The sequence below is a fragment of the Prosopis cineraria genome, unplaced genomic scaffold (assembly GCF_029017545.1).
Source record: "Prosopis cineraria cultivar Desert tree isolate PC_DT_omini unplaced genomic scaffold, ASM2901754v1 PC11, whole genome shotgun sequence".
Taxonomy (NCBI): Eukaryota; Viridiplantae; Streptophyta; class Magnoliopsida; order Fabales; family Fabaceae; genus Prosopis; species Prosopis cineraria.
Window position 1 is genome coordinate 17,087,330 of NW_026555342.1, and position 24,634 is coordinate 17,111,963.

A 24,634-nucleotide genomic window follows, 5' to 3' on the forward strand; every position below is an offset into this window, starting at 1 on the left:
CTGGGGTTAAAGTCTAATTTCTAAGAGCTTTTGGATCTTTAAGTGTAATTACAAAAAATACCTAAATTTCATGAAGAATTAAAGGAAATTAATATATAAAAGGAAGAAACATTTGGAAAAGTAATCCCAATTTTATTGTTTAAAGAATTTGTCAAATAATTAATTATGGGATTTAAATTATATTAAGGTAAGGAAAATATCAATATTTCTAGTTATAGATAGGAAGTAACATGAGACAAACCCAAGCCCAATTTTTGGAGGCAGAAATGGCGTGGATAATGGGCAGCAAATGAAGGAGGATTTTTAATTTTACTTGGCCCAAAAATGAGAATAAAATACTTGGTTGGAAATGAGTGGAATTGAACAAGTTATTAAATCAAGTTAATTTCTCCACTTTAACCCCACGTAACCTCCTCTTCTCTACTCATTTCGGTGGTCAAATTGCAGAGGTAGAGAGAGAATGCATGAGCTTCTTTCATGGAAGTTTAGAGAGAGAAAAAGAAAAATAAGCAAAATCTATCAAAATTACATTTCTATCTCAAAGTGCCTTCACAAAAGTTGTTCCTATCATCAAGAGGAACATTTCAATGATTTTTCAAGAGGATGAGTTTGAAGTGGTATAAATGAAAGAAGTAGTGAAGAAAACAAGAATAAGTTAATGCATTGAGAAGAGGTATGGAAGAACTTCTTTTTGAGCTATTTTTCATAATTTTTGCTTGTGTTTTCATAATGATGAGATGTTGTCCTGCTTTTCTAGACATAACAAGGCTTGATATTTTGATGATTAAATGATAGGAAAGGGCTTAGAAATGGTCATAGAGATATTACTTGTTCATTATTAATGAATGATAGCTTGCTTTCAAGCTTTATGTAATTTTTGAATGGCAATTTTTAAGGGAAAATGCTGCCCAATTTTTCAAAAAAATTAAGCAGTGATTAGTTAAGCATTTAAGTTTTTGAAATATGATTTAGAACCTAACCTTGAGACACATACATATGAAGCATGAAAATAGCTTGAAAGAAAAAATATAAAAATATAAAAATTAAACTAAACGTTTCAACAAAAAATAAACAATAAAAATGGAAATATACCTCAAACATCTCTTCAATAGTATAGTAGGGTAAATAAAAAATATAAAATGTTTATGGAGCAGGGAGCAATGCAGGGGATCAAAATAGAAAATATTTTTCAAGTTAGTATTCTCAGTTCTCAATAATCAGTATAGTATTACTAAGTCCAACTTAAAGATTGCCGTCACAAGCTGCCAGGACAGAGTTTAATTCACAAACAACACACATCATAAAGATTATGACTATTTTTCCTTAGATGTTCACTTCCACTAAAGTTCAAGTAATGGGGTCAGGTTGTGAGAATTGCACACCCACTTTTAGGTGCGAACCTAAATTATTATGAGATAGGGGATATATTAAAGCGGTTAAGCTCAGCATCTGAACTTGACAAAAAGCATATAACTGAATTTGAAGAATTCAAACCTTTTACTTTCACATACATTCATGTTTTACTAACCAGGCACAAAATCAAGCCAACTTTATCCTAGGTAGCAGTCAAAACCAAGCATCCTGAGATAAGAAAGGCATGAACTTGACATTCAGCATAAGACTCATAAGACTTTTTCCATTGCAATGCTCAACATAAGGAAAAGCACAACTACCTCAAAAACTGTAACTGCACACAAACTTACATCATCTGCATGAAAACCTAGCATGGGAAGCTGCATATGCCAACTAGACATTTCCATTCTTAGATTTACTGAGATAACAATAAAAGAAAAATGAGTAGCGTGCACATCAATACATCATCAACAGCAATGAACCAATGACAATAATTCCAACATAATAGGATGTCATTGTCATCGACTGTGCATATATAAGATTGTGAGCAAAATCATAAACCTCATCTCATAAGTTCTCACTCCTACGCATTGCACTTAAATAGTGGTGGAGTTAGGATCCTGGGTCAGGGGACAATGAAGGAGTTAGGATTCTCGGTAAAAGGAAGACATTTCTGTTTCTTTCAAATCAACTATTTCTCTTTTGCTCTTTCCTTTTTTTTTGTTCCTTATCCAACTTTTAATTGTAAATTCGTAAGTGCAGTGAGCTAGCCAAAAACATTCACCCAATTTATTCTTGAGTTTTGAATCTTCATTATTTATCATTGACTTTTTTCTAACTAGTGCTTGAGTAGTATTTAGGGCGAGAAGTGAGTCTATTTAGTCATATTAAATTTTTTTTCCTATTTTTTAAACAATTAATAAATAAGATTGGTATTTAGGTATAGGGAAATTATGGGCTAATATTCATGAGGCTAAGTTAAAAATTTGAATAGATTTGGGCTAAAAAAGTAAGATTGAAATGGATTTAAAATTTAAAATATAAAAATAAGGGGGGGTGCAAAGTATAATACGTCAAAGGTGTAAATTATAAAATATAAAAACCTATACTCTCAAACATGTCATTTTTCCCAAGTGAGGGGGAGCATATGTACCCCCTCAATTACATGTGGCTCCGCCACTGCACTTAAGACTTGGCGAATCTGGCAAGAAAAAAGCAACATATGTAGTTAGTTCAGGTTAGAGCAGCTTGCCACCAAATTCAAACTAACTCCAAATGATTTATCAGATTTCAAATGATCAAAATGTCTGTTTACTGCTAGTGAATTTTAAGAAACTAATTTGAAAAGAAGATTAGAAAATTGGAAATTCATTAGGAAGCAAACAGAAATTAGATGACAACTTCAGGGAAAATTCCATGCTCAAGCAATGGTATAAATGAGTGCTAATCTACGCTATGCATTCACTAATTCATAATTCCTGCCTCCACCTGTCTTGTATCTTATAAAATGCTTCTGATTGTGAGATGAATAAGTTCTAAATCACCACTAAACGGCATCACCAATAAGTTCTGATATGGAGATGAGTTGCTGTGGATGCACTTCACCCTTCTTATATTTGTTTTCAGTTTTCTCCTAATTTAGTCTCTCACTCTTTGCATCTCTCCTAGCCCAGCCCCTTTTCATCTCCCCTTTCTCATTTTCAATTTTCATCTATCTTCACAGTTCCACTATACAAACTTGAATATCTTTGTCTACTGATAATACTTTCCCTCTACATCTAGAAAATCCAGGCCATTGGTTTAGATAAATATTTTTGAAAAGAATTTTGAATTAATATTATTAAGTCTTATTTGATATTTATGAAAATCTCTATGTCATTCATACTAGTTAAGGAAAAAAAAAACAGAGAGAGGATGAAACCAACTAAATATATTTGTATATTTATGAAATTAATTAAAAATTGTAAATGATTTATATATTTTATCCTTTGGTTGAATATTTCTTTATTTAGATATTAGTTTATGGTTATGAAGGAATATATTTTATAATTTATGTATTATTTAAAAATATTAAATTAATTATAACTGGCCCAGCACAATTATTATAGTCTAATAATTCACCCTTAATTAATCAACGGATGTACAGGGAAAATACTATTATTAGTAGATGTAGGCATTCAAATTGCCCTGACTATGATACTCTAAAGCTACACTGAACTTCAACCTATGGCATAACTAATTAAGAAGGACCAGTAGTAAAAAGCAGGGATCAAAAATAGTTATGCAACACAGTCTTAAATTAGAGTCATGTAGATGCATGACATTCTGTTGGGAGATATTCTTAAGTAATCAATTTGCACACAATTTTTTTTTTAAAGTAATCAATTGTTATTAACAATTCATGCATCCATATGCATCTCAATACAGGGTTTGAACCCCTCTTCCTCATAGGTAGGTGGCGTTGCAACTGAAACAACTTGTCATTAGCAATTTAAACACAACTTGGTATTACAAAATATCAATCAAATATCGCTGCAATAGAAAGACAAGAATATCCAATAGAAGAAATTAAGTCATCAACCATTGACTCAGTTAAAAAAATCTAGAATTCACTAAACAATTTGTAGTTTAAGAATATAATATATATTGACTGAGTGAAACAAAATATTTTCGTATAGTGTTTTAATTATTTATTTATTTTCAGAACAAGTGCTGAATATACAAGCTAAGTCAAACAAAAACGAGGCTTCATCCACTGCTCCGTTTTTGGATCCTTTTTCACTATAAACAGGTTAGACTGTTCTTTAATCATTTTTTATATAAAAAAATTATTTATGATAGTAGTGACAATCACTTTAATTAAAAATAAATATTTATATTATTTTTTAAGAATTTTGCCTCGCGCACTAAGCATCTGGGGTCCGCCTCAGGTAATTGAGTCCATCAAAATGAAAATAAAACAAAAAAAATTAGGAAAAAAGACAAATGTCGGACCAATGATTTGCTTTATTTTATTTAAAAAAAAAAACGGCTCCTTCAAGAAACGATATAAAAGTCAATCAAAAAGAGGGCACCATCCTCTGCACATTATTAATTTGGCTCCACTTTCAGCATTGACTGGAGAGACTTGTTTAATTTATGACTTTGTTATTCATATTAATAAAATATTTTTTAAAATTATTCGTGATAGCTATTTTTAAAATAATTTTACCTACCAATAAATATTTATATTAAAAAATTGGCCTCGCACAAAACAATTTATATATTGAGTCATTCAAAAATTTTAAAATAATGATTCCTACTATAAATCTATCAGCAAAATATTTTTCTTTTCTTTTCATATGTAACTCTTTAGTTATTATATTGAAGAATTTTGATTAATTTAAATGTACATTGACATTGAAAATTTTATGAAAAATTATTGGGATAAGATTTGGATAAAAGAACCTAGATTTATTAGTTAAAGAGTTCATGCTTGCAAAATGTTAATACAATGTTTGAAAAAAAGCAGAGATTGAGGTTTATTTGTGATATCTCTTTGAAATTTTGGATCAAAATCTTGAATAATAAAGTTTATAAATGAATAGCAATAGTGTTACTTGGGTGATAGAAATTTAAAGGTCAAATATCGTACTAGAAGATCAGTTGAAAGTAAGTTATACACTTGAAGACTTTACAGGTAAGTAAATAACATCTTAATCAAATTATTAGTAAATCTCGTTTTATCAAAATGTTGTTTTAGATGATTTACATGTATCAAGATATATGTTTTTATTATTGATTACTTTTGTTAATTAAGTTATTTTAGCTGTTGAAGTCATAACATTTATTTTTCAAATTGATGAAAATACTTTTATAAATTCTAGCAGTCTTTTATTTGATAAAGCCAACTATAAAAATTGATGGATAGTTTATGAGATATTAGTTATAAATTTTCATATTTAGAAGGATTAATGTTTTATTATGTTTTATGTGAGTTTGATATTGAGAAGAGAAATTATATTTTGAAAGTGATAATTTTCTTGCATGTTTGAAAGTGAATTTAAAAGTGAATTTAAAAGGGACTTTATACAAAACAGTAGTTGCTAACAACAGTCCTGTTAGCCCTTGGCACACCATGATAAATGACTAGCTAGTTTAATTTTTGTAAGCTTTATTCTTACATTTGTTATTTAAGAGTCTTATACTCACGTTTGTTTTCGTGGCTTAGGCTACATTTTGTTATTTATCCTCATGAACTATGCGTCCACGTTTGTCTTCATGGCTCTGGCCATGTTTGGTTATTTATCCTCATGGACTGTGTGTTCATATTTGTCTTTGTGGCATAAGCTACATTTGGTTATTTACTCTTGTAGATTATTGTGTGTCCACATTTGTTAATTGTTATGATAAGTTCTTATAATTATGAACCCAAATATTTGGTGATTTTATTTTTTTTTAACAAAAATATTTGTGATTTTATATTTCATTGGTTTTTGTTTAGTAATTTGTTCATAAATATTTATTTTATTTATGTGCTTTCTTGAAATCAAGTGATATTGTCATTTGCTATGATAGTTTAATGATTTAAGATTTTATTTAAAATTTTATAGAGCCATTTTATTGTGAAGTTTATTAAATTTTTATGAAAATTATTGTCTCTTTAATTTATATAACTATTTCAAACTGTTCATTTTATTCATGTTCTATTATTTATTGTTGGAGGTGTTATTCATTGAAAAATTATTATTGGTCTTAGATATCTTAGTTGTTGCTGATTCTTTTGCCAACCCCTAAGGACTTTTAGCTGTGTTGAGTGGTGAATTGATTGAAATTCTTTTCTTTGATGTAATTATAAATACTCATGTACTTATTTTTGAAAAGTATGGTGAGATGCTCCACATAAATTATTGTAAAATTTTTGGGAGATTTTATTTATAGGTATGATTCTGTCAAAATTTATATAAAAATGCTAAAGCTTTTATTATAATGATTAATATCAAGATTGTTAAAATTTCAATATAAATCTAATTACATTTTGAAATTGGATTGAATGTTCAAATTAAGACTTATAGGGATATGTGATGTGTTTCACATCCATGTCGATTACCTTCTATTTTCAAGGCATGATAAAAATTAAATGCTAAAGGAAATAATATATGAATCGATTTAAATTAGTGCCATCGACATTGATTTGGTGTGTGTGTACATACCCATATTAATGTCAATATAAATATATAAATATATTATTAATATATATAACTATAAATAACAAAATTTACCAAAAAATAATAACAAACTACACATAATATAGCATGATTTGTTTTGTTGGTAGATACTGTTTCCATATTGACTGTACGTCCCTCGCTCCTATCCTATTTGGGTTCATCTTCAGTGGTGTTCTTCATGAATGTGGACTATCCAAAATTTAATCTGGATGGTAAAAAATTAAATTTTTATTTTATATTTATTAAAATTTAATTTAATTTATAAAAATTATTAAAAATTTCAATAATTTTTTACCATCATTCTAGTCTAGATTTAATATGGAGGGCTTATTTATTGTTAAAATTTTTATAATTTTTATATATTGACTATCCAAATATATTCTTAATAGTCCAAATTTAATATCAAAATTTTTTATACATTTTTATTTTGATAAATACAGTATTAAAAATTAAAATATGTAAAAATGGCACTTTCTTAAAAAATATTTTGTAAGAAATTAAAATTGTAGGTTCAAAATTTAAACCTGAACTATGTAGAGTATATTTAAATAATCAATATATAAAAATTATAAAAATTTTAATATTAAATTAAACACTCCAAATTAAATCTAGACTAGATTGATTTATAATTTTTATTTTAATAAATATAAAAATATAAATATAAATAATATTTTAAATTTGTAGATCTCATCATCCTAATAAGCACAATGATGATAAGCCCTATAGAGGGACCTTGTAAAAAATCTGGCTCTTAAAGGCATATATAGCCGCATAAATAGGTGAGTTCTGTTTCCTTAATCTTTTTGAGTGGCGAGTCTTCATCACTTCTCCTCCCTCTAACTTTTAATATTCGTAAAAAGTATAATTAATCGTCATTATCTTGTAGCCTCTCATCCCGTTGATCCTTTCCCCATGTTCGTAATGAAAAGAAAATAGGGAGAGAAAACAATTATAAAATTAGAAAAAAAAAAGTAGGGGGAAAAAAAAGACATTTTTCTTCCCTGATATAAAGGGCTTGATTACCTATTTGTAGAGCAGATTTTTTTAAAAAAAATAAAAAATAAAAAACATGTTTAAAAATGTATTTTCTATTATTATCTGTTTCGACAAAAAAGTTAAAAGTGTTTCTGAAAAACTAAAAATCAGAACATTATTTTTAATGTTTCGTTACTTTTTTGTTCAGAAAAACTAGAGAAAAGGTGGAAAATATCACATTTTCATTCATGACAATGATGTTAATAAAATAAATAATTCTTTCACCCTTTATTTTATTACTTTAGACTTCTTCTAGAATCATGATTTAAACATATTTTTTTCTTTTTTTTAGAACTTGTTCTAAAAAATAGCTCTACATAATTGGTTTAAAAATATTAAAAAAGAAAACATAATCTTTTTTTCCCAACAAAACAGAAAACATAATCAAACAGAAGTTTTTTTTTTTTTCTTTAGTTCTCCCATCTCTAAAGGCACAGTAGGGAAAATAAGCTAAGGGTGAAAATGTCTTTTTTTTCTCTAATTTTCTTTCCTAATTTTCTATCATCTCTATTTTCTTCTCATTGAAATACAAAGCCTTAGTATCCCTTTTCACTTTGATATGTTCAGTAACTGAGAGTATCGGATCCATAAAGACAGAAAACTGGAATTAAACCTACAAACTTAAATTAATTGAGGGGAAGGACAATTAGGACTCAAAATACCAATTGAATAACGGTTAAGTTATTTATTTTAAAAAAAATGAGTACAATTATCAATTTAAACTATTAAACATTTAGGGCCTGCTTGAAACTATATATTCTTCCAAAATTATTATTAATTCAAGTCAATCTATCATCCAGTTCACTTGATCAAATGTTTTTTCTTCAAATATTTATCCGTACCTTACTTGCTTCAAATATTTTTCTTTTTTATTTTTCGAATATTTAGTTATAGGAGTTTGTTTAATTAATCAGAAAGAATTTTATAATTAGTTATGGATATTAGGTGGACAAAATTAATAATTATTAGTATTAGTAATTTAGATAAAAACATGTAAGAGGTGTTTGTAATAAAGTAGTGGGAGTACTGTACTGCACATCCATTGGATCCGTTTTATAAAAGGAAATGAAGGGGACAACGAGAAGGTTGCATCATGCATGCATGTGCTTCTTTTTATGTTTAAATCGAATGTTTGATTCGCTTATAAATTCAAGAAAACATTGTAGTCATTGGAATTTGATTCTCTGTGTATTTGGAATTGACATAACTGAGATACAGGCATTGGAATTTGGATGTGGAAGAGTGTGATACCTTATGGGTGGAAAATGAAAGTGAAATGAAAAAAGGAATAATAGGATATTAGATTTACATTTGTGCGGTCGATATTAATTTGGGAAGATTTAAATTAGACATGAGAAATTCTTAGATAAACAAACTGTACCACATAATTTATGATTTGTCCAATTATAATATACCAGGTCATCTAAATGATATTATTATACTATACCATAAAATGCATTTTAATTTTTTTTTCTATTATCATTAATGTTAGAATTAATTTTTATTTAATATTATTTAAATATCATTGGACAGGCAACAAATAATACGGTGTATTCGATTTACCTAAAAATTGCTCATGCTCTATGTACGTACATAAGAGATGCTTTGCTGCTGGTGGTTAAAACAAAAAATTTAAAAGCAGATGAAAGGAAAAGAGGAGACAAAATGCTTCACTGCTTTATTTGATACTGAAAGGAGCGACACGATGGGAGGCTCAAACATAATTAAAGACGATCAATTAATTTTTTTTTCACGAATAGTTAAAAAAGATAAGTTATAACTTGCCAGATTTTAACCAGTGACAGAATCACATGTAATTGAGGGGGATATATACCCCCCTCATTTGGAAAAAATGACATGTTTGGGAGTATAGTTTTTATATTTTGTAATTTACACCATTTATTTATTATATTTTGCACCCCTTATTTTTATATTTTAAACTTTAAATCCATTTCAATCTTATTTTTTTAGCTCAAATCTATTCATATTTTTAACTTAAACTCATAAATATTAACCCACAATTTCACTATACTTAAATACTAATATTATTAATTATTTAAAAAATAGAAAAAAAATCTAATATGACTGAATAGACTCACTTCTCGCCTTGAATACTACTCAGGCACTAGTTAGAAAAAAGTCAATGATAAATAATAAAGATTTAAAACTCAAGAGTAAATTGGGTGAATGTTTTTTGCTAATTCGCTGCACTTACGAATCTACAATTGAAAGCTGGATAGGGAATAAAGAAAAAGAAAGAATAAAAGAGAAATAGTTGATTTAAAATAGACAGAAATGTCTTCCTTTTATCGAAGATCCTAACTCCATCATTGTCTTCCCTGACCTAGGATTCTGGCTCCACCACTACAGGTGAATCGGATACATGGCCAATATTGAAACAGTGTCTTTCGAAACATTTTTTTATATCTAACACGTGCTTTGTTTAATACTCTATTGTATAAAATTTGAAAAGTAAAACATACCATATTATTAACTATAGTTTGTGAATGCTCTAATTTGTTTCATAATTAAATTTTATTATATATAATTATATATTAATATTTTATTGGTGTATTGATTGATAATGACAAGGATAATGATATAATCTTTTCATTTACTAGTATAAGGTACTTTTAACTAAATTACACTCCAATGAGTTATCTAATTGTCTTTAAAATTATAAGAAATTTTTAGATAAATTTGGTACACCACGTCATTCATTAGCTATTCAATAAAAACATGCCTTTAAATAACATTAAATATAAAATGATTCTAACATTAATGCATGATAGTAGACAAAGAAAAGATAAGAAATTAAATAGACATTCTATTATAAAAATAAATTCATTAAAAATTATGATACATAAGATTTTATTTGATTAAATTGGTATAATTTTATTAAATGAACCATGGATGACGTAGTGCATTAGGTTCATATAAGAAATTCTTCATAGAGCATTTTTCACTTTGAGGTGTTCAATGGACTTGAACTCTCTAAAATTGATATTCATAATTTTTTGTGAATTTTTTTTTTTTACATTTCTACTCATTTTGTTATTTTTTATAAAATATCAATTATTCCCTCTCTTTTTTAAAAATACTTAATTAAATTCATAAAATTTCAACTTCAGAGGATTCTCTGGCCAAAAAATTTAAAAAAAGATAAAACCTTCGGAGGTCCACGTTTAATAATTGAAAGTATCGAATCCAAGAGTTACACAAGTGGAGTTAAAGTAACCGCGCTATAAGCACATAATATGAAATAATATACTACCAGACATGTTTTATAAAGTAAATTTATAATAACGTATAATGTTATCATATTATCCATTCAGAAGATCCAACTTGTTAAAAATGGGCGTAATTCTTATTTAGAAAAAGGGGCACAATGAGCTGGTTATTTTTTCTTAATCAGAAAAATTTTAAAAATGAAATTCCTCAACAAGTTTGCATATGTTCATAACATTGAATAACAACCCAAATCTTTGTTCAACTTAAGAAGCTCAGTTGCTTGTTCACTAAATTTATTATTTAATTCACTTAATTGATAATTTATGACATTAATAAATATATTAATATGATGATGATCAACTATCATAGAAAATAGATCTTATGTTTAATATCTATTTTCTTAGGGAAATTTTTTTCTCGTTTCAAATATCAGTGCATGCGAGATGAGTTTAAACTACCAAGACCTTTTGAATTTGGCTAACTATTACAAAGAGAGTATTTTTTTTCTTAAATAGCTCAACTACTAACTAGGCTAAAAAAGAAAAAAGAAGAAAAACGAGTAAAAGTAATAACTTATCCAAGCCAAATAGTAACTATTAATGTTTAAAGTTAATTATATATAATTAAATATAATGAGAGTATGAAAAAGTACCTAGAGTTAAAAATAAACAAGAGTGAATATTAACCCTAAAATATCAAGCTCAATCGGGGTTAAAGTCTAATTTCTAAGAGCTTTTGAATCTTTAAGTGTAATTACAAAAAATACCCAAAATTCATGAAGAATTAAAGGAAATTAATATATAAAAGGAAGAAATATTTAGAAAAGTAATACCAATTTTATTGTTTAAAGAATTTTTCAAATAATTAATTATGGGATTTAAATTATATTAAGGTAAGGAAAATATCAATATTTCTAGCTTTAGATAGGAAGTAACATGAGACAAACCCAAGCCCAATTTTTGGAGGCAGAAATGGCGTGGATGATGGGCAGCAAATGAAGGAGGATTTTTAATTTTGCTTGGCCCAAAAATAAAGAGAAAAATGCTTGGTTGGAAATGAGTGGAATTGAACAAGTTATTAAATCAAGTTAATTTCTCCACTTTAACCCCACGTAACCTCCTCTTCTCTACTCATTTCGGTGGTCAAATTGCAGAAGTAGAGAGAGAATGCATGAGCTTCTTCCATGAAAGTTTAGAGAGAGAAAAAGAAAAATAAGCAAAATCTGTCAAAATTACATTTCTATCTCAAAGTGCCTTCACAAAAGTTGTTCCTATCATCAAGAGGAACATTTCTATGATTTTTCGAGAGGATGAGTTTGAAATGGCATAGATGGAAGAAGTCGTGAAAAAAGCAAGAATAAGTTAATGCATTGAGAAGAGGTATGGAAGAGCTTCTTTTTGAGCTATTTTTCATAATTTTTGCTTGTGTTTTCATAATGATGAGATGTTGTCCTGTTTTTCTAGACATAACAAGGCTTGATATTTTGATGATTAAATGATAGGAAAGGGTTTAGAAATGGTCATAGAGATGTTACTTGTTGATTACTAATGAATGGTAGCTTGCTTTCAAGCTTGATGTAATTTTTGGATGACAATTTTTAAGGGAAAATGCTGCCCAATTTTTCAAAAAATTAAGCAGTGATTAGTTAAGCATTTAAATTTTTGAAATATGATTTAGAACCTAACCTTGAGACACATACATATGAAGCATGAAAATAGCTTGAAAGAAAAAATATAAAAATATAAAAATTAAACTAAACGTTTCAACAAAAAATAAACAATAAAAATGGAAATATACCTCAAACATCTCTTCAATAGTATAGTAGGGTAAATAAAAAATATAAAATGTTTATGGAGCAGGGAGCAATGCAGGGGATCAAAATAGAAAATATTTTTCAAGTTAGTATTCTCAGTTCTCAATAATCAGTATAGTATTACTAAGTCCAACTTAAAGATTGCCGTCACAAGCTGCCAGGACAGAGTTTAATTCACAAACAACACACATCATAAAGATTATGACTATTTTTCCTTAGATGTTCACTTCCACTAAAGTTCAAGTAATGGGGTCAGGTTGTGAGAATTGCACACCCACTTTTAGGTGCGAACCTAAATTATTATGAGATAGGGGATATATTAAAGCGGTTAAGCTCAGCATCTGAACTTGACAAAAAGCATATAACTGAATTTGAAGAATTCAAAACTTTTACTTTCACATACATTCATGTTTTACTAACCAGGCACAAAATCAAGCCACCTTTATCCTAGGTAGCAGTCAAAACCAAGCATCCTGAGATAAGAAAGGCATGAACTTGACATTCAGCATAAGACTTTTTCCATTGCAATGCTCAACATAAGGAAAAGCACAACTACCTCAAAAACTGTAACTGCACACAAACTTACATCATCTGCATGAAAACCTAACATGGGAAGCTGCATATGCCAACTAGACATTTCCATTCTTAGATTTACTGAGATAACAATAAAAGAAAAATGAGTAGCGTGCACATCAATACATCATCAACAGCAATGAACCAATGACAATAATTCCAACATAATAGGATGTCATTGTCATCGACTGTGCATATATAAGATTGTGAGCAAAATCATAAACCTCATCTCATAAGTTCTCACTCCTACGCATTGCACTTAAATAGTGGCGGAGTTAGGATCCTGGGTCAGGGGACAATGAAGGAGTTAGGATTCTCGGTAAAAGGAAGACATTTCTATTTTTTTCAAATCAACTATTTCTCTTTTGCTCTTTCTTTTTTTTTTTTTTGTTCCTTATCCAACCTTTACTTTTAAATTCGTAAGTGCAGTGAGCTAGCAAAAAACATTCACCCAATTTACTCTTGAGTTTTGAATCTTCATTATTTATCATTGACTTTTTTCTAACTAGTGCTTGAGTAGTATTTAGGGCGAGAAGTGAGTCTATTTAGTCATATTAAATTTTTTTTCTATTTTTTAAACAATTAATAAATAAGATTGGTATTTAGGTATAGGGAAATTATGGGCTAATATTCATGAGGCTAAGTTAAAAATTTAAATAGATTTGGGCTAAAAAAGTAAGATTGAAATGGATTTAAAATTTAAAATATAAAAATAAGGAGGGTGCAAAGTATAATACGTCAAAGGTGTAAATTATAAAATATAAAAATCTATACTCTCAAACATGTCATTTTTCCCAAGTAAGGGGGAGCATGTGTACCCCCTCAATTACATGTGGCTCCGCCACTGCACTTAAGACTTGGCGAATCTGGCAAGAAAAAAGCAACATATGTAGTTAGTTCAGGTTAGAGCAGCTTGCCACCAAATTCAAACTAACTCCAAATGATTTATCAGATTTCAAATGATCAAAATGTCTGTTTACTGCTAGTGAATTTTAAGAAACTAATTTGAAAAGAAGATTAGAAAATTGGAAATTCATTAGGAAGCAAACAGAAATTAGATGCCAACTTCAGGGAAAATTCCATGCTCAAGCAATGGTATAAATGAGTGCTAATCTACGCTATGCATTCACTAATTCATAATTCCTGCCTCCACCTGTCTTGTATCTTATAAAATGCTTCTGATTGTGAGATGAATAAGTTCTAAATCACCACTAAACGGCATCACCAATAAGTTCTGATATGGAGATGAGTTGCTGTGGATGCACTTCACCCTTCTTATATTTGTTTTCAGTTTTTCTCCTAATTTAGTCTCTCACTCTTTGCATCTCTCCTAGCCCAGCCCCTTTTCATCTCCCCTTTCTCATTTTCAATTTTCATCTATCTTCACTTCACAGTTCCACTATACAAACTTGAATATCTATGTCTACTGATAATACTTTCCCTCAACATCTAGAAAATCCAGGCCATTGGTTTAGATAAATATTTTTGAAAAGAATTTTGAATTAATATTATTAAGTCTTATTTGATATTTATGAAAATCTGTATGTCATTCATACTAGTTAAGAAAAAAAAAACAGAGAGGATGAAACCTGCTAAATATATTTGTATGTTTTTCAAATTAATTAAAAATTATAAATGATTTATATATTTTATCCTTTGGTTGAATATTTCTTTATTTAGATATTAGCTTATGGTCATGAAGGAATATACTTTATAATTTATGTATTATTTAAAAATATTAAATTAATTATAACTGGCCCAGCCCAATTATTATAGTCTAATTATTCATCCTTATCCAACGGATGTAGAGGGAAAATACTATTATTAGTAGACGTAGACATTCGGATTGCCTCGACTATGATACTCTAAAGCTACACTGAACTTCAACCTATGGCATAACTAATTAAGAAGGACAAGTAGGAAAAAGAAGGGATCAAAAATAGTAATGCAACACAGTCTTAAATTAGAGTCATGTAGATGCATGACATTCTGTTGGGAGATATTCTTAAGTAATCAATTTGCACACAATTTTTTTTAAGTAATCAATTGTTATTAACAATTCATGCATCCATATACATCTCAATGCAGGGTTTGAACCCCTCTTCCTCATAGGTAGGTGGCTTTGCAACTGAAACAACTTGTCATTAGCAATTTAAACACAACTTGGTATTACAAAATATCAAATATCAATCAAATATCGATGCAATAGAAAGACAAGAATATCCAATAGAAGAAATTAAGTCATCAACCATTGACTCTCAGTTAAAAAAATCTGGAATTCACTAAACAATGGTTTAAGAATATAATATATATTGACTGAGTGAAACAAAATATTTTCGTATAGTGTTTTACTTATTTATTTATTTTCAGAACAAGTGCTGCAAGAAATATACGAGCTAAGTCAAACAAAAACGAGGCTTCATCCTCTGCACCGTTTTTGGATCCTTTTTCAGTATAAACAGGTTTGACTGTTGTTTAATCATTTTTTATATAAAAAAATTATTTATGATAGATGTTACAATCACTTAAATTAAAATAAAAATATTTATATTATTTTTTAAGAATTTTGCCTCGCGCACTAAGCATCTGGGGTCCGCCTCAGGTTATTGAGTCCATCGAAATGAAAATAAAACAAAAAACAAATTAGGAAAAAAGACAGATGTCGGATCAATCATCCGCATCATTTGCTTTATTTTATTAAAAAAAAAAAAACAGCTACTTCAAGAACGATATAAAAGTCAAACAAAAACAGGGCACCATCCTCTGCACATTATTAATTTGGATCCACTTTCAGCATTGACTGGAGAGACTTGTTTAATTTATCACTTTGATATTCATGTTAATAAAATATTTTTTAAAATTATTCGTGATAGCTATTATTAAAATAATTTTAACTACCAATAAATATCTATATTAAAAATTTGGCCTCGCACACAACAATTTATATATTGAGTCATTCAAAAATTTAAAACAATGATTCCTACTATAAATCTCTCAGCATAATATTTTTCTTTTCTTTCCATATGTAACTCATTAGTTATTTAGTTTTTGGTGAATTTATTAATTATTTATTTTCAGGGATAACCTTCGGCACCATTTGGGTTGGCAACTTAACCATAGACTTGGGAGATATCGGATATCACAACGCCCAAATGAAATCGATGGACCTATCAAAACATCAGCTTTAAACCTTAACTTCACCGTTGCGATTATCGCAGCTATCTTATGGCGATTCAAGTGGCCTCACCATCGTCCTTCAGCTTCACCAGTGAAACCAGCAGGTATAGATATGAATATGATGTTTTTCTGAGTTTCAGAGGCGAAGATACTCGAAACTCCTTCACCGTGCCTCTCTACAATGCTTTGCGCCGTAAGGGAATCAACGCCTTCATTGACGACAAGAGACTTGGCAAAGGGGAAGAGATCTCTCCTACGCTTCTCAAAGCCATAGAGAGATCCAGGATTTCCATTATTGTCTTCTCTACCAACTACGCTACTTCCACATGGTGCCTCGAGGAACTCGCCCACATCGTTTGGTGTAGGAAGCAGAAGAACCAGCTGGTGATGCCGATCTTCTACAAGGTGGATCCGTTGGATGTTCAGTATCAGAGAAATAGCTTTGAGGAAGCCATGGCTGCTCATGAAGTTAGGTTCAGAGATGACTTACAGAAAGTGCGAAACTGGAGGTCTGCTCTGTCTGAAGCTGCGAGCTTATCATCAGCATGGCTTTTTGACGATGGGTAGGTTTTGTTTGATTGCCTTCTTCATTATGAGATTTTTTATCAATATATTGGTGGTTTTTGATGATATCTTTAACATGTTAATGGTTAAAATGTCCAAATATACGCGCACTTGAGTTGATATGATAAAGTCAAATGGATAAAATTGAGCTTAATGAAAGTGAAAAGATCATCAACGCGAGCATTAAAATTTTGAAGTTAAGATACATATTTTTCATTTCTTATCCCTGTTTAGTTTTTTCTCTCTATTTTTGGGAATCTAAAGGTCAATCTCCATGAACTTGGGGTATTAAGAATTTTTTTTAAGTATTTAATTTTTTTAGTTATTTAAAAAATCTTAATTTAATGTTTTCAACATAAAAATTTTTATATTACAATTTAACCATAATTTTTTTTATTTTTACCAATAAAATCATAAAATAATATTTTATTTAATACTTTCTCTGTTTCTATATGTAAGAGAGAAAAATTATATCACAGTTTAAAAAATTTGATTAATGATAATAATTATATCTGAAAATAAAAAAATTGAATTAAAATGTCTTGTGTTAATCGACATAAGCATGCATTAATTATTTCTTTTTAATATAAATTATGAAAATTAATTTGAAAAATGTGTATTAAATGCTTATTGAAATGAGTAATTTTGCTTATAAGAAAATACAAGTAAAAAATAGTAGTTTCTTTAACAATAAAAAAACAGGGGGAGTAATTGCTAATATGATAATCAGTGGATCGCTGAAATGTCCAAGATCCCCAAAACAATTTTCCTACTACATCAAATGTGAGCATTTGACGTTCTTGATAAATCGAGCAGAAGATGTGCTTTTAAGCATACAATCTATTCATCCTGGCTGTCGTCCTATTTTGGTTTAAAGTCTTTTGAATCCAGTTCTTATTCTAATTCCAGTAATCTACTTTTGGAACGCAATACTATAAGAGACATTGATATATGAAAATAAATTCATTTATCTTTTTAAATAAACCAGACACATCGATCTTTATATTATATTGATTGTTCATATTTTGTGCATAGTGTAATCTGGGTTAAATTTTATATCTGAAAATGCTGAAAATTTTTGTTTACTGTTCTTTTTTGCCAAAGAGACTTACGCAACTGCTTGATATTTTATTCTTTTGCTTCACTCAAAAAATATTTTATTTTTTTGCATTTACATTCTTTTTACCCTGATTATTTTTTGTTTTACTTAATTAAATGTGACCATTAGAGCAGCAAAAATATTTTTATGGATTTATAATTTGAAATAAAAAGCTTTTGCATAGTGAAAAAAACTAAGAGCATCTTAATATATTGGTGTTATCTTTGAAGAACTATAACATGATTTTATTGCAAAAATATGTTATGAACGATCAAAAACATACAAAAGAAGACATTTTATCATGATTCATGTAAAAAGCGAATGTGTTTCTGTAGGTATGAGTTGGGATTTATTGAAAGGATTGTCGAAGATGCATATACTTTGCTGCCTCCTAAGCGCTACCATAACACTGATCATATGGTTGGACTTGAGCCTCGTATTGAGGAGGTGATGTCACTTCTAAATAAATCTGATGATCGTGTTTGTATGTTCGGGATTCATGGAACTGGTGGAGTTGGCAAAACAACGATTGCCAAAGCTATCTATAATTCAATCTTTTACCAATTTGAAGGTTCATGTTTTTTGTTTGATGTGAAAGAAGCATCAAAGAAGTATCAGGGCATAGTTCGCCTTCAACAGACACTTTTATCGGAGATTCTTGAAGAGAAGAAGATGAAGTTTGGTAGTGTTGATGAAGGAATCTCAAACATAAAACACAGACTCTCTTGCAAAAAGGTCTTGTTGGTTCTTGATGATGTGGATGAGGTTGAACAATTAGAACAACTTTCTGGCGGGTGCGATTGGTTTGGATCTGGAAGCAAGATCATTATAACAACAAGAAATAAGCAATTGCTAATTTCATGTAATGTTAAAATAACATATGAAATGAAGAAGCTAAATCAGCTTTACTCTCTTGAACTTTTTTGCTGGTTTGCCTTTGGTACCAGCCAACCTAAGAAAGGCTATAAAAACATGTCGATTCATGTTATAAGGTATGTGCATGGTCTTCCTCTGGCTTTAAAATTAATAGGCTCCAATTTGGCAAATAAAAGCATTGAGGAATGGAGATCTATATTGAAGCAATACGATGAGATCCCAGAAGGAACAATTCATCATGTATTGAAGATAAGCTATGACTGCTTACAAGACGGTGCTAAGCATATCTTCTTAGATATTGCTTGTTTCTTTAAGGAGGAGAAATTTGAATACGTTGAAGCAATACTGGAAGCTTGTCATAGTGGGGCAAGGTTTTATATTGAAGTTCTTGTTGATAAATCTCTGATAACTGTTCTTGATAATGGTTACTTGTACATGCACGATCTAGTACAGCATATGGGTAGAGAGATAGTTAGGCAAAAAGCACCATATGATCCAGGTGAACGCGGCAGATTATGGTATCACAAAGATGTTCTCAAAGTATTGCGTGAAAATTTAGTAAGATTCTGGCCAATTTTATTCTATATGTATATAGTCTAAAACCTTAGATTAATTGTCTAATTTGATAATATCTAATTTTGTTACATCTTTGGGCTTGAATTATAGGGAGGCAGGAATATTGAAGGAATAATTCTTGATCCACCTCAGCAAGAAGAAGTGGAGTGGAATGGTTTAGCATTTGAAAAGATGATTAATCTTAGAATTCTTATTGTTCGCAATACCCAATTTTCAGCAAGTCCAAAATATCTTCCAAATAGTTTAGTCTTACTTGATTGGCAGGGATATCCTTCCAAGACTTTACCACTAGACTTTTCTCCCCGAAAACTAATTTGCTTCAAGATATCCGGAAGTCCTTTCAGATTGGAGGACCCATTCAAGGTACATTTTTTTCACTCTTTAATCAAGCTTCTTCAGCCGTAATTTTGGTCTGTGAATAAAGAATAAATTACTTCAATTGTCCTATTTCTTCTGACCGTTTAAAAACCTCTCATAATATTTCTTAGACCCGCACAAATCTCATGATAATTTTCAAAATAATCAAGCTGCAAATAATTCTGATTTAATTTGGTTTTTACTTCAGTCCATGTTTTATATATTTTAGTTGTCCCTCTAGCTATAATTGCATGGCAAAATTTTAAAAGTCTATTTGGTCTTAAATATAGGGCAAGATGTTATAGTTAATTTTTTCAATATTTCCCTCCTTGTAATTGCACTAAGTTGTTGGAAAACTTTTAATTCCTCGATACATTTTATTGTGGTTATTATTTTCAGTTGAAGATCGGATAAATTGAAAAATCAAACATTTTTTTACAAGTTTAAGGATATTAATTAGCATTCTTAAAGAACAGTAAAGTTTGTTAACTTCATGCAATGATTAGGACCAGAGGAAGTCTCAAACAAGTTCATGGTTGTCAACATTTCATTCCATTTTATTTTACATCATCCCATTCAATTATTCCATTCGGTTTCCATCATTTATTTGAATCAAACGGACGAATATCTACAGTTAGTTATTAATCTAGTTTTCGTTTTGCAGAAGTTTGAATATGTGACATATATGGATTTCTCGAAGTGTGAATTCATAACAGAAGTACCTGAGATGTCTCGATTTCAAAATTTGAAAGAATTGAGCTTTAGTGAATGTCACAATCTGATCAAAGTTCATGATTCAGTAGGATCTCTACGTAAGCTTGTCGAATTAGACGTTAGCAAATGCATCAAACTTGCAAGCTTTCCACATGAAATCAAGATGCCATCTCTTCAAGTTCTTAATCTCAATGATTGCAAGAGTCTTGACGACTTCCCACACATTGTGGGAAAAATGGATCAACTGATGTATATTTATGCAGAAGGCACTGCAATTAATGAGCTCCCATCTTCAATTGGAAATCTTCCAAGGCTTGACATTTTGAGTTTAAGATCCTGCAAAAGTCTTAGGGAGCTTCCAAACAGTTTATTGACATTGCATAATCTTGGAGTGCTTCTATTAGGAGGTCTAAAACCTCATGGGAGAAAATCTTTGAAGAAATTATTGCAAGAGAGCCAACCATCAATTGTTAGCTGCACGAAATTAGATCGCCTGGATCTCCATAATTGTGGTCTGTTGGATGAGGATCTTCACCTAACTCTGAAATGTTTTCAGAATGTGAGAGACTTGAATCTGTCAGGGAATGATTTAGTGTCATTTCCTGAGTGTATTAAGGAGTGTGTTCATTTGTGGAAACTAGAAGTGAGTAACTGCAAGAGACTCAGAGATATTACAGAGCTTCCATCAAGTTTAGGGGACATAACGGCAGAGAATTGCACATCATTAACCGTGGAGTCTTCAGGCCATTTGTGGTCTCAGGTTTTGCTCATTCTTTTTCTATTTCATCATTTTGAAGATTAATCAAGTTAAATAAAGTGCGAATGGTAAGATAGTAATTAATGGTGATTTTCATTTGCCTTATTCATTTCTCTAGTTCCTCAGAAATTAAATAATCATCAATTCATTTCTTGTCCGGTGACCCCCCCCTTTTTTTTAATTTTCAATCCCTCTTTTATCCAGTCTGGTTAACAATTTAATTTTGCAAAGCCCCTCTACTTTTCATAAAGGAGAATTTTCTTTTACTTGGTTTTCCGTTAAATGCTTATAATATTAACATTCTGTTCTATATCTATCCATAAATTAATATACTTCCTCTGGTCCCTCTTTAAGGCATCTCTAACTAACTTGTTAGAACCTAGGAGAGGTGATTAAGTTATTAACTTGAAAATAGAATAAACTTTCAATTTCACCCCTATTTAAATGAAAAATTTTCAAATTTGCATTACAATCTTTCTCATGATTAATGATTTTAAATAGAAGTAATATTGAAAAAAATGTAATTAATATCCCATTACATGCTTTATATTAGTGACCAAATAATTTATCTAGAAGGTGCGGTATAATAAGGATGGGAAGGAGTACAAGCCAATAGATTTTTTAGTTGATTTTTCATCCAATGACATGTCACTAATTGAATCGTAGTCACTGTCTGCGTGTCCAAGATAACATGCACAGACCATAAAATTAATGTTTGAAATCTGAAAACGCCTTTTGTCGCTACTGCCTTGTTAAATTAGGCCACGAAGTGCCATCGCATGGCAATCTGGATGCCAGCAACAACATATCCTGATTGGTTCAACCATTGCTGTCAAGGAGGGACGTTGTCTTTTCGTGTTCATGGCAGAAATTTCCCTCGTGTTGTCATCGCATTTGAGACAGGGAAGACTAATATAAATAAGAGATACAGTTTTCAGGTGTTCATGAACATCAATGGCAGTAGCAAAATGCCATGGATGCAAAGTGATTTTCCAATCGAAGCTGAAGGAGGTCGTGTTTTGGTTTCTCTTGGTAAACAAGGTCATGTGTTTTTCTCTGATCTACTCGGCGAATTTTCAGAACAAGAGTTAGAGGGGCTTAATAAGTCTCTGGAATTGGATTGGAACGATGTGGAAATTCAAGTTACATGTCGTACAGATGATATAGACATAGTTAATTGTGGAGTTTATGTCGACAAGCAGCAAACAGACATGGAGAATGTCCAGTTCACGTCTTCTAGAACTTCACTGAAACGAAGAGCGATAGCTTCTGTTCCTAACGAACCACCCAAGAAGCTCCTGAGAAAGTCCAAGGCTAGTGATAAAAGAAACATCAATAACACAAAGAAAAGGACAAGGTGAGCGGGCATGTATATATTGTCGTTTCATGTGATCAGTTTATTAGTTATATATTATTAATTTTGTTTCCCTTTCATATGAGAACTAAACCACAACATTTTCATTCGTGGTACAGGAGGAGAAAGATGTTTTTACCAATGGGTAAGATTCTCTGGAGATTTTTGTATCCTTAGGTATCAAATATTCATTCCCATGAGTCAATTAATTTCAAGGGTTAAATGACAAATTCACCTCTAAATTATAGGTTCAGAAACATTGAGAATTCTAAACTCATTTTTGGTGCAATGTTTTCTTTCAACTTTTAAAAATGGTGCAATATAATCTTCCTACCATTAACAGGAGTTAACTTTAATAATTATTTGCTAGAAAATGACATAAAAAATCATAGAAAATGACAAAAAAATTATATACAAAGATCTAAAAATTACAAAAAAAGACTAAGAAAATTTTATTGATTATTTTTTTTCTTTCATTTTCTAATCAACTAACATACAAAGTTAAATTTTGTTAATGGTAGAGGCTTCAATTGTTAACTTTAAAGTCTCAGATGTTCTTGGATTTATAGTTTAGAGGTGAATTTGCTTTTTATCCTAATTTCAATGTGAATTACAAATAGATGAAGGCGTGATGGCAGTGAAGCAGTTTCTTCTCCTCTCTCTATTGTCTTTCTCTTCTGCTGTCCTTTTCCCTTGAATTATGTGACTGAAACTTTAGTATTTGATTTAATAGCAATATTGAGTGGTTGTAATTTTCTGATTTTATCAGCCTTGACAGAAATATTCAGTTGTGATCGTGACAATATGTATTGGCGAAACAGAACATAAAATATATTAAATCATTTGAGCCCCAATACCGTTCACCAATCGAAGAGGCCAAATAAATTCAGTGCAATAAATAACTATACTCAATATTTGAGATTATCTTCTGTTAAGCCTGAGATCTTGTAAGTTACACACTAGGTAACAATCCAAACTCAGGACTCAGGCAATGAAATGATGAAGGGGCCAACCGTGGAAGCTAAATTATATCATGCTGCTTTTCATAGATAGCATCAGACAAAATCAAATAATACCAAAAATTTTGCAAGAGGACTCACATATATATAAACCAAGAATTTCATTCCCAAGCTCAAGAATCCTAGTGCATCATTGTATATCAAATATGGATTCTTCATCCCAAGAGATATGTACTGCAAAATCATCCAACAAACTCGTATCAAGCTTCATCATTTTAGGCATAATTTTTTTGGGTGAGATACAAATAATATGTTTCATCCATAAATCTCATTTGTCCTATATATTTAGTACATGGATAGAACTAGATGAACTAAGTTTTTACCTGTACAAGTGTTGAGATTCGAACCTTAACTACTTATTTAAATAATATAGAGTCATCTACAAGTCACAACAACAAAAATGATTTTTGACAGCGATTTTTAGTGATAATAAAAAAAAGTCACTACAAAAGTTTACTTTTAGTGGCAACAATATGTCACCACCAAATGTTGCCACCAAAAATATACTTTTGATGGCGACAATTAAATGTTGCTGAAAGTAAACTTTTGGTGATAACATTTAAAAATGACCACTAAAATGAGCTTTTGATGATGACAAATGTCATCTCTAAAAGTATTTTTATAAAAAATAATTTAAAATTAAAAAAATTTGTGTAATTACTTTTGGTGACAACATTTGTAAACTACTTAGCATATTAAACACTTGATGTTTAGTTTGATATATACATAATGTTTACTTCTTTTGCTAAGCTCTAATGGCTTTTGGACAAGGATTTCATATAATTCTGCTTAGTATATTTAGTTTTCATTGTTATTAAAAAAGAAGTGACTAAAATAATTTTTATAACTTATTATTACTAAGAAGAATATGAAAAATTATTCAAATCCACCTTGTTATGAGATAGAGAATGATTAGAGGTTAACTAGAT

At 29.9% G+C, this 24,634-nt stretch overlaps 1 protein-coding gene across 4 annotated transcripts; it reads left to right on the forward strand.

Annotated features, from left to right (window-relative positions):
* Positions 1-443: 443 nt before the first annotated feature.
* LOC129285874 (TMV resistance protein N-like) lies at positions 444-23,540 on the forward strand. Of its 4 annotated transcripts, none has more exons than XM_054921820.1 (9): positions 444-673; positions 4,058-4,144; positions 16,291-16,952; positions 18,388-19,486; positions 19,595-19,867; positions 20,526-21,335; positions 22,094-22,689; positions 22,806-22,853; positions 23,475-23,540. In XM_054921820.1, exons 3-9 carry the CDS (start codon positions 16,438-16,440, stop codon positions 23,512-23,514), a joined length of 3,381 nt encoding a protein of 1,126 aa, XP_054777795.1. In that variant the 5' UTR covers positions 444-673; positions 4,058-4,144; positions 16,291-16,437; the 3' UTR covers positions 23,515-23,540. The 4 variants fall into 4 exon arrangements, with proteins under 4 accessions (XP_054777795.1, XP_054777797.1, XP_054777794.1 ...); XM_054921822.1 differs by lacking the exons at positions 444-673; positions 4,058-4,144 and adding exons at positions 11,950-12,205; positions 15,583-15,674; XM_054921819.1 differs by lacking the exons at positions 444-673; positions 4,058-4,144 and adding an exon at positions 11,950-12,205.
* The last annotated feature ends 1,094 nt before the right edge of the window (positions 23,541-24,634 follow it).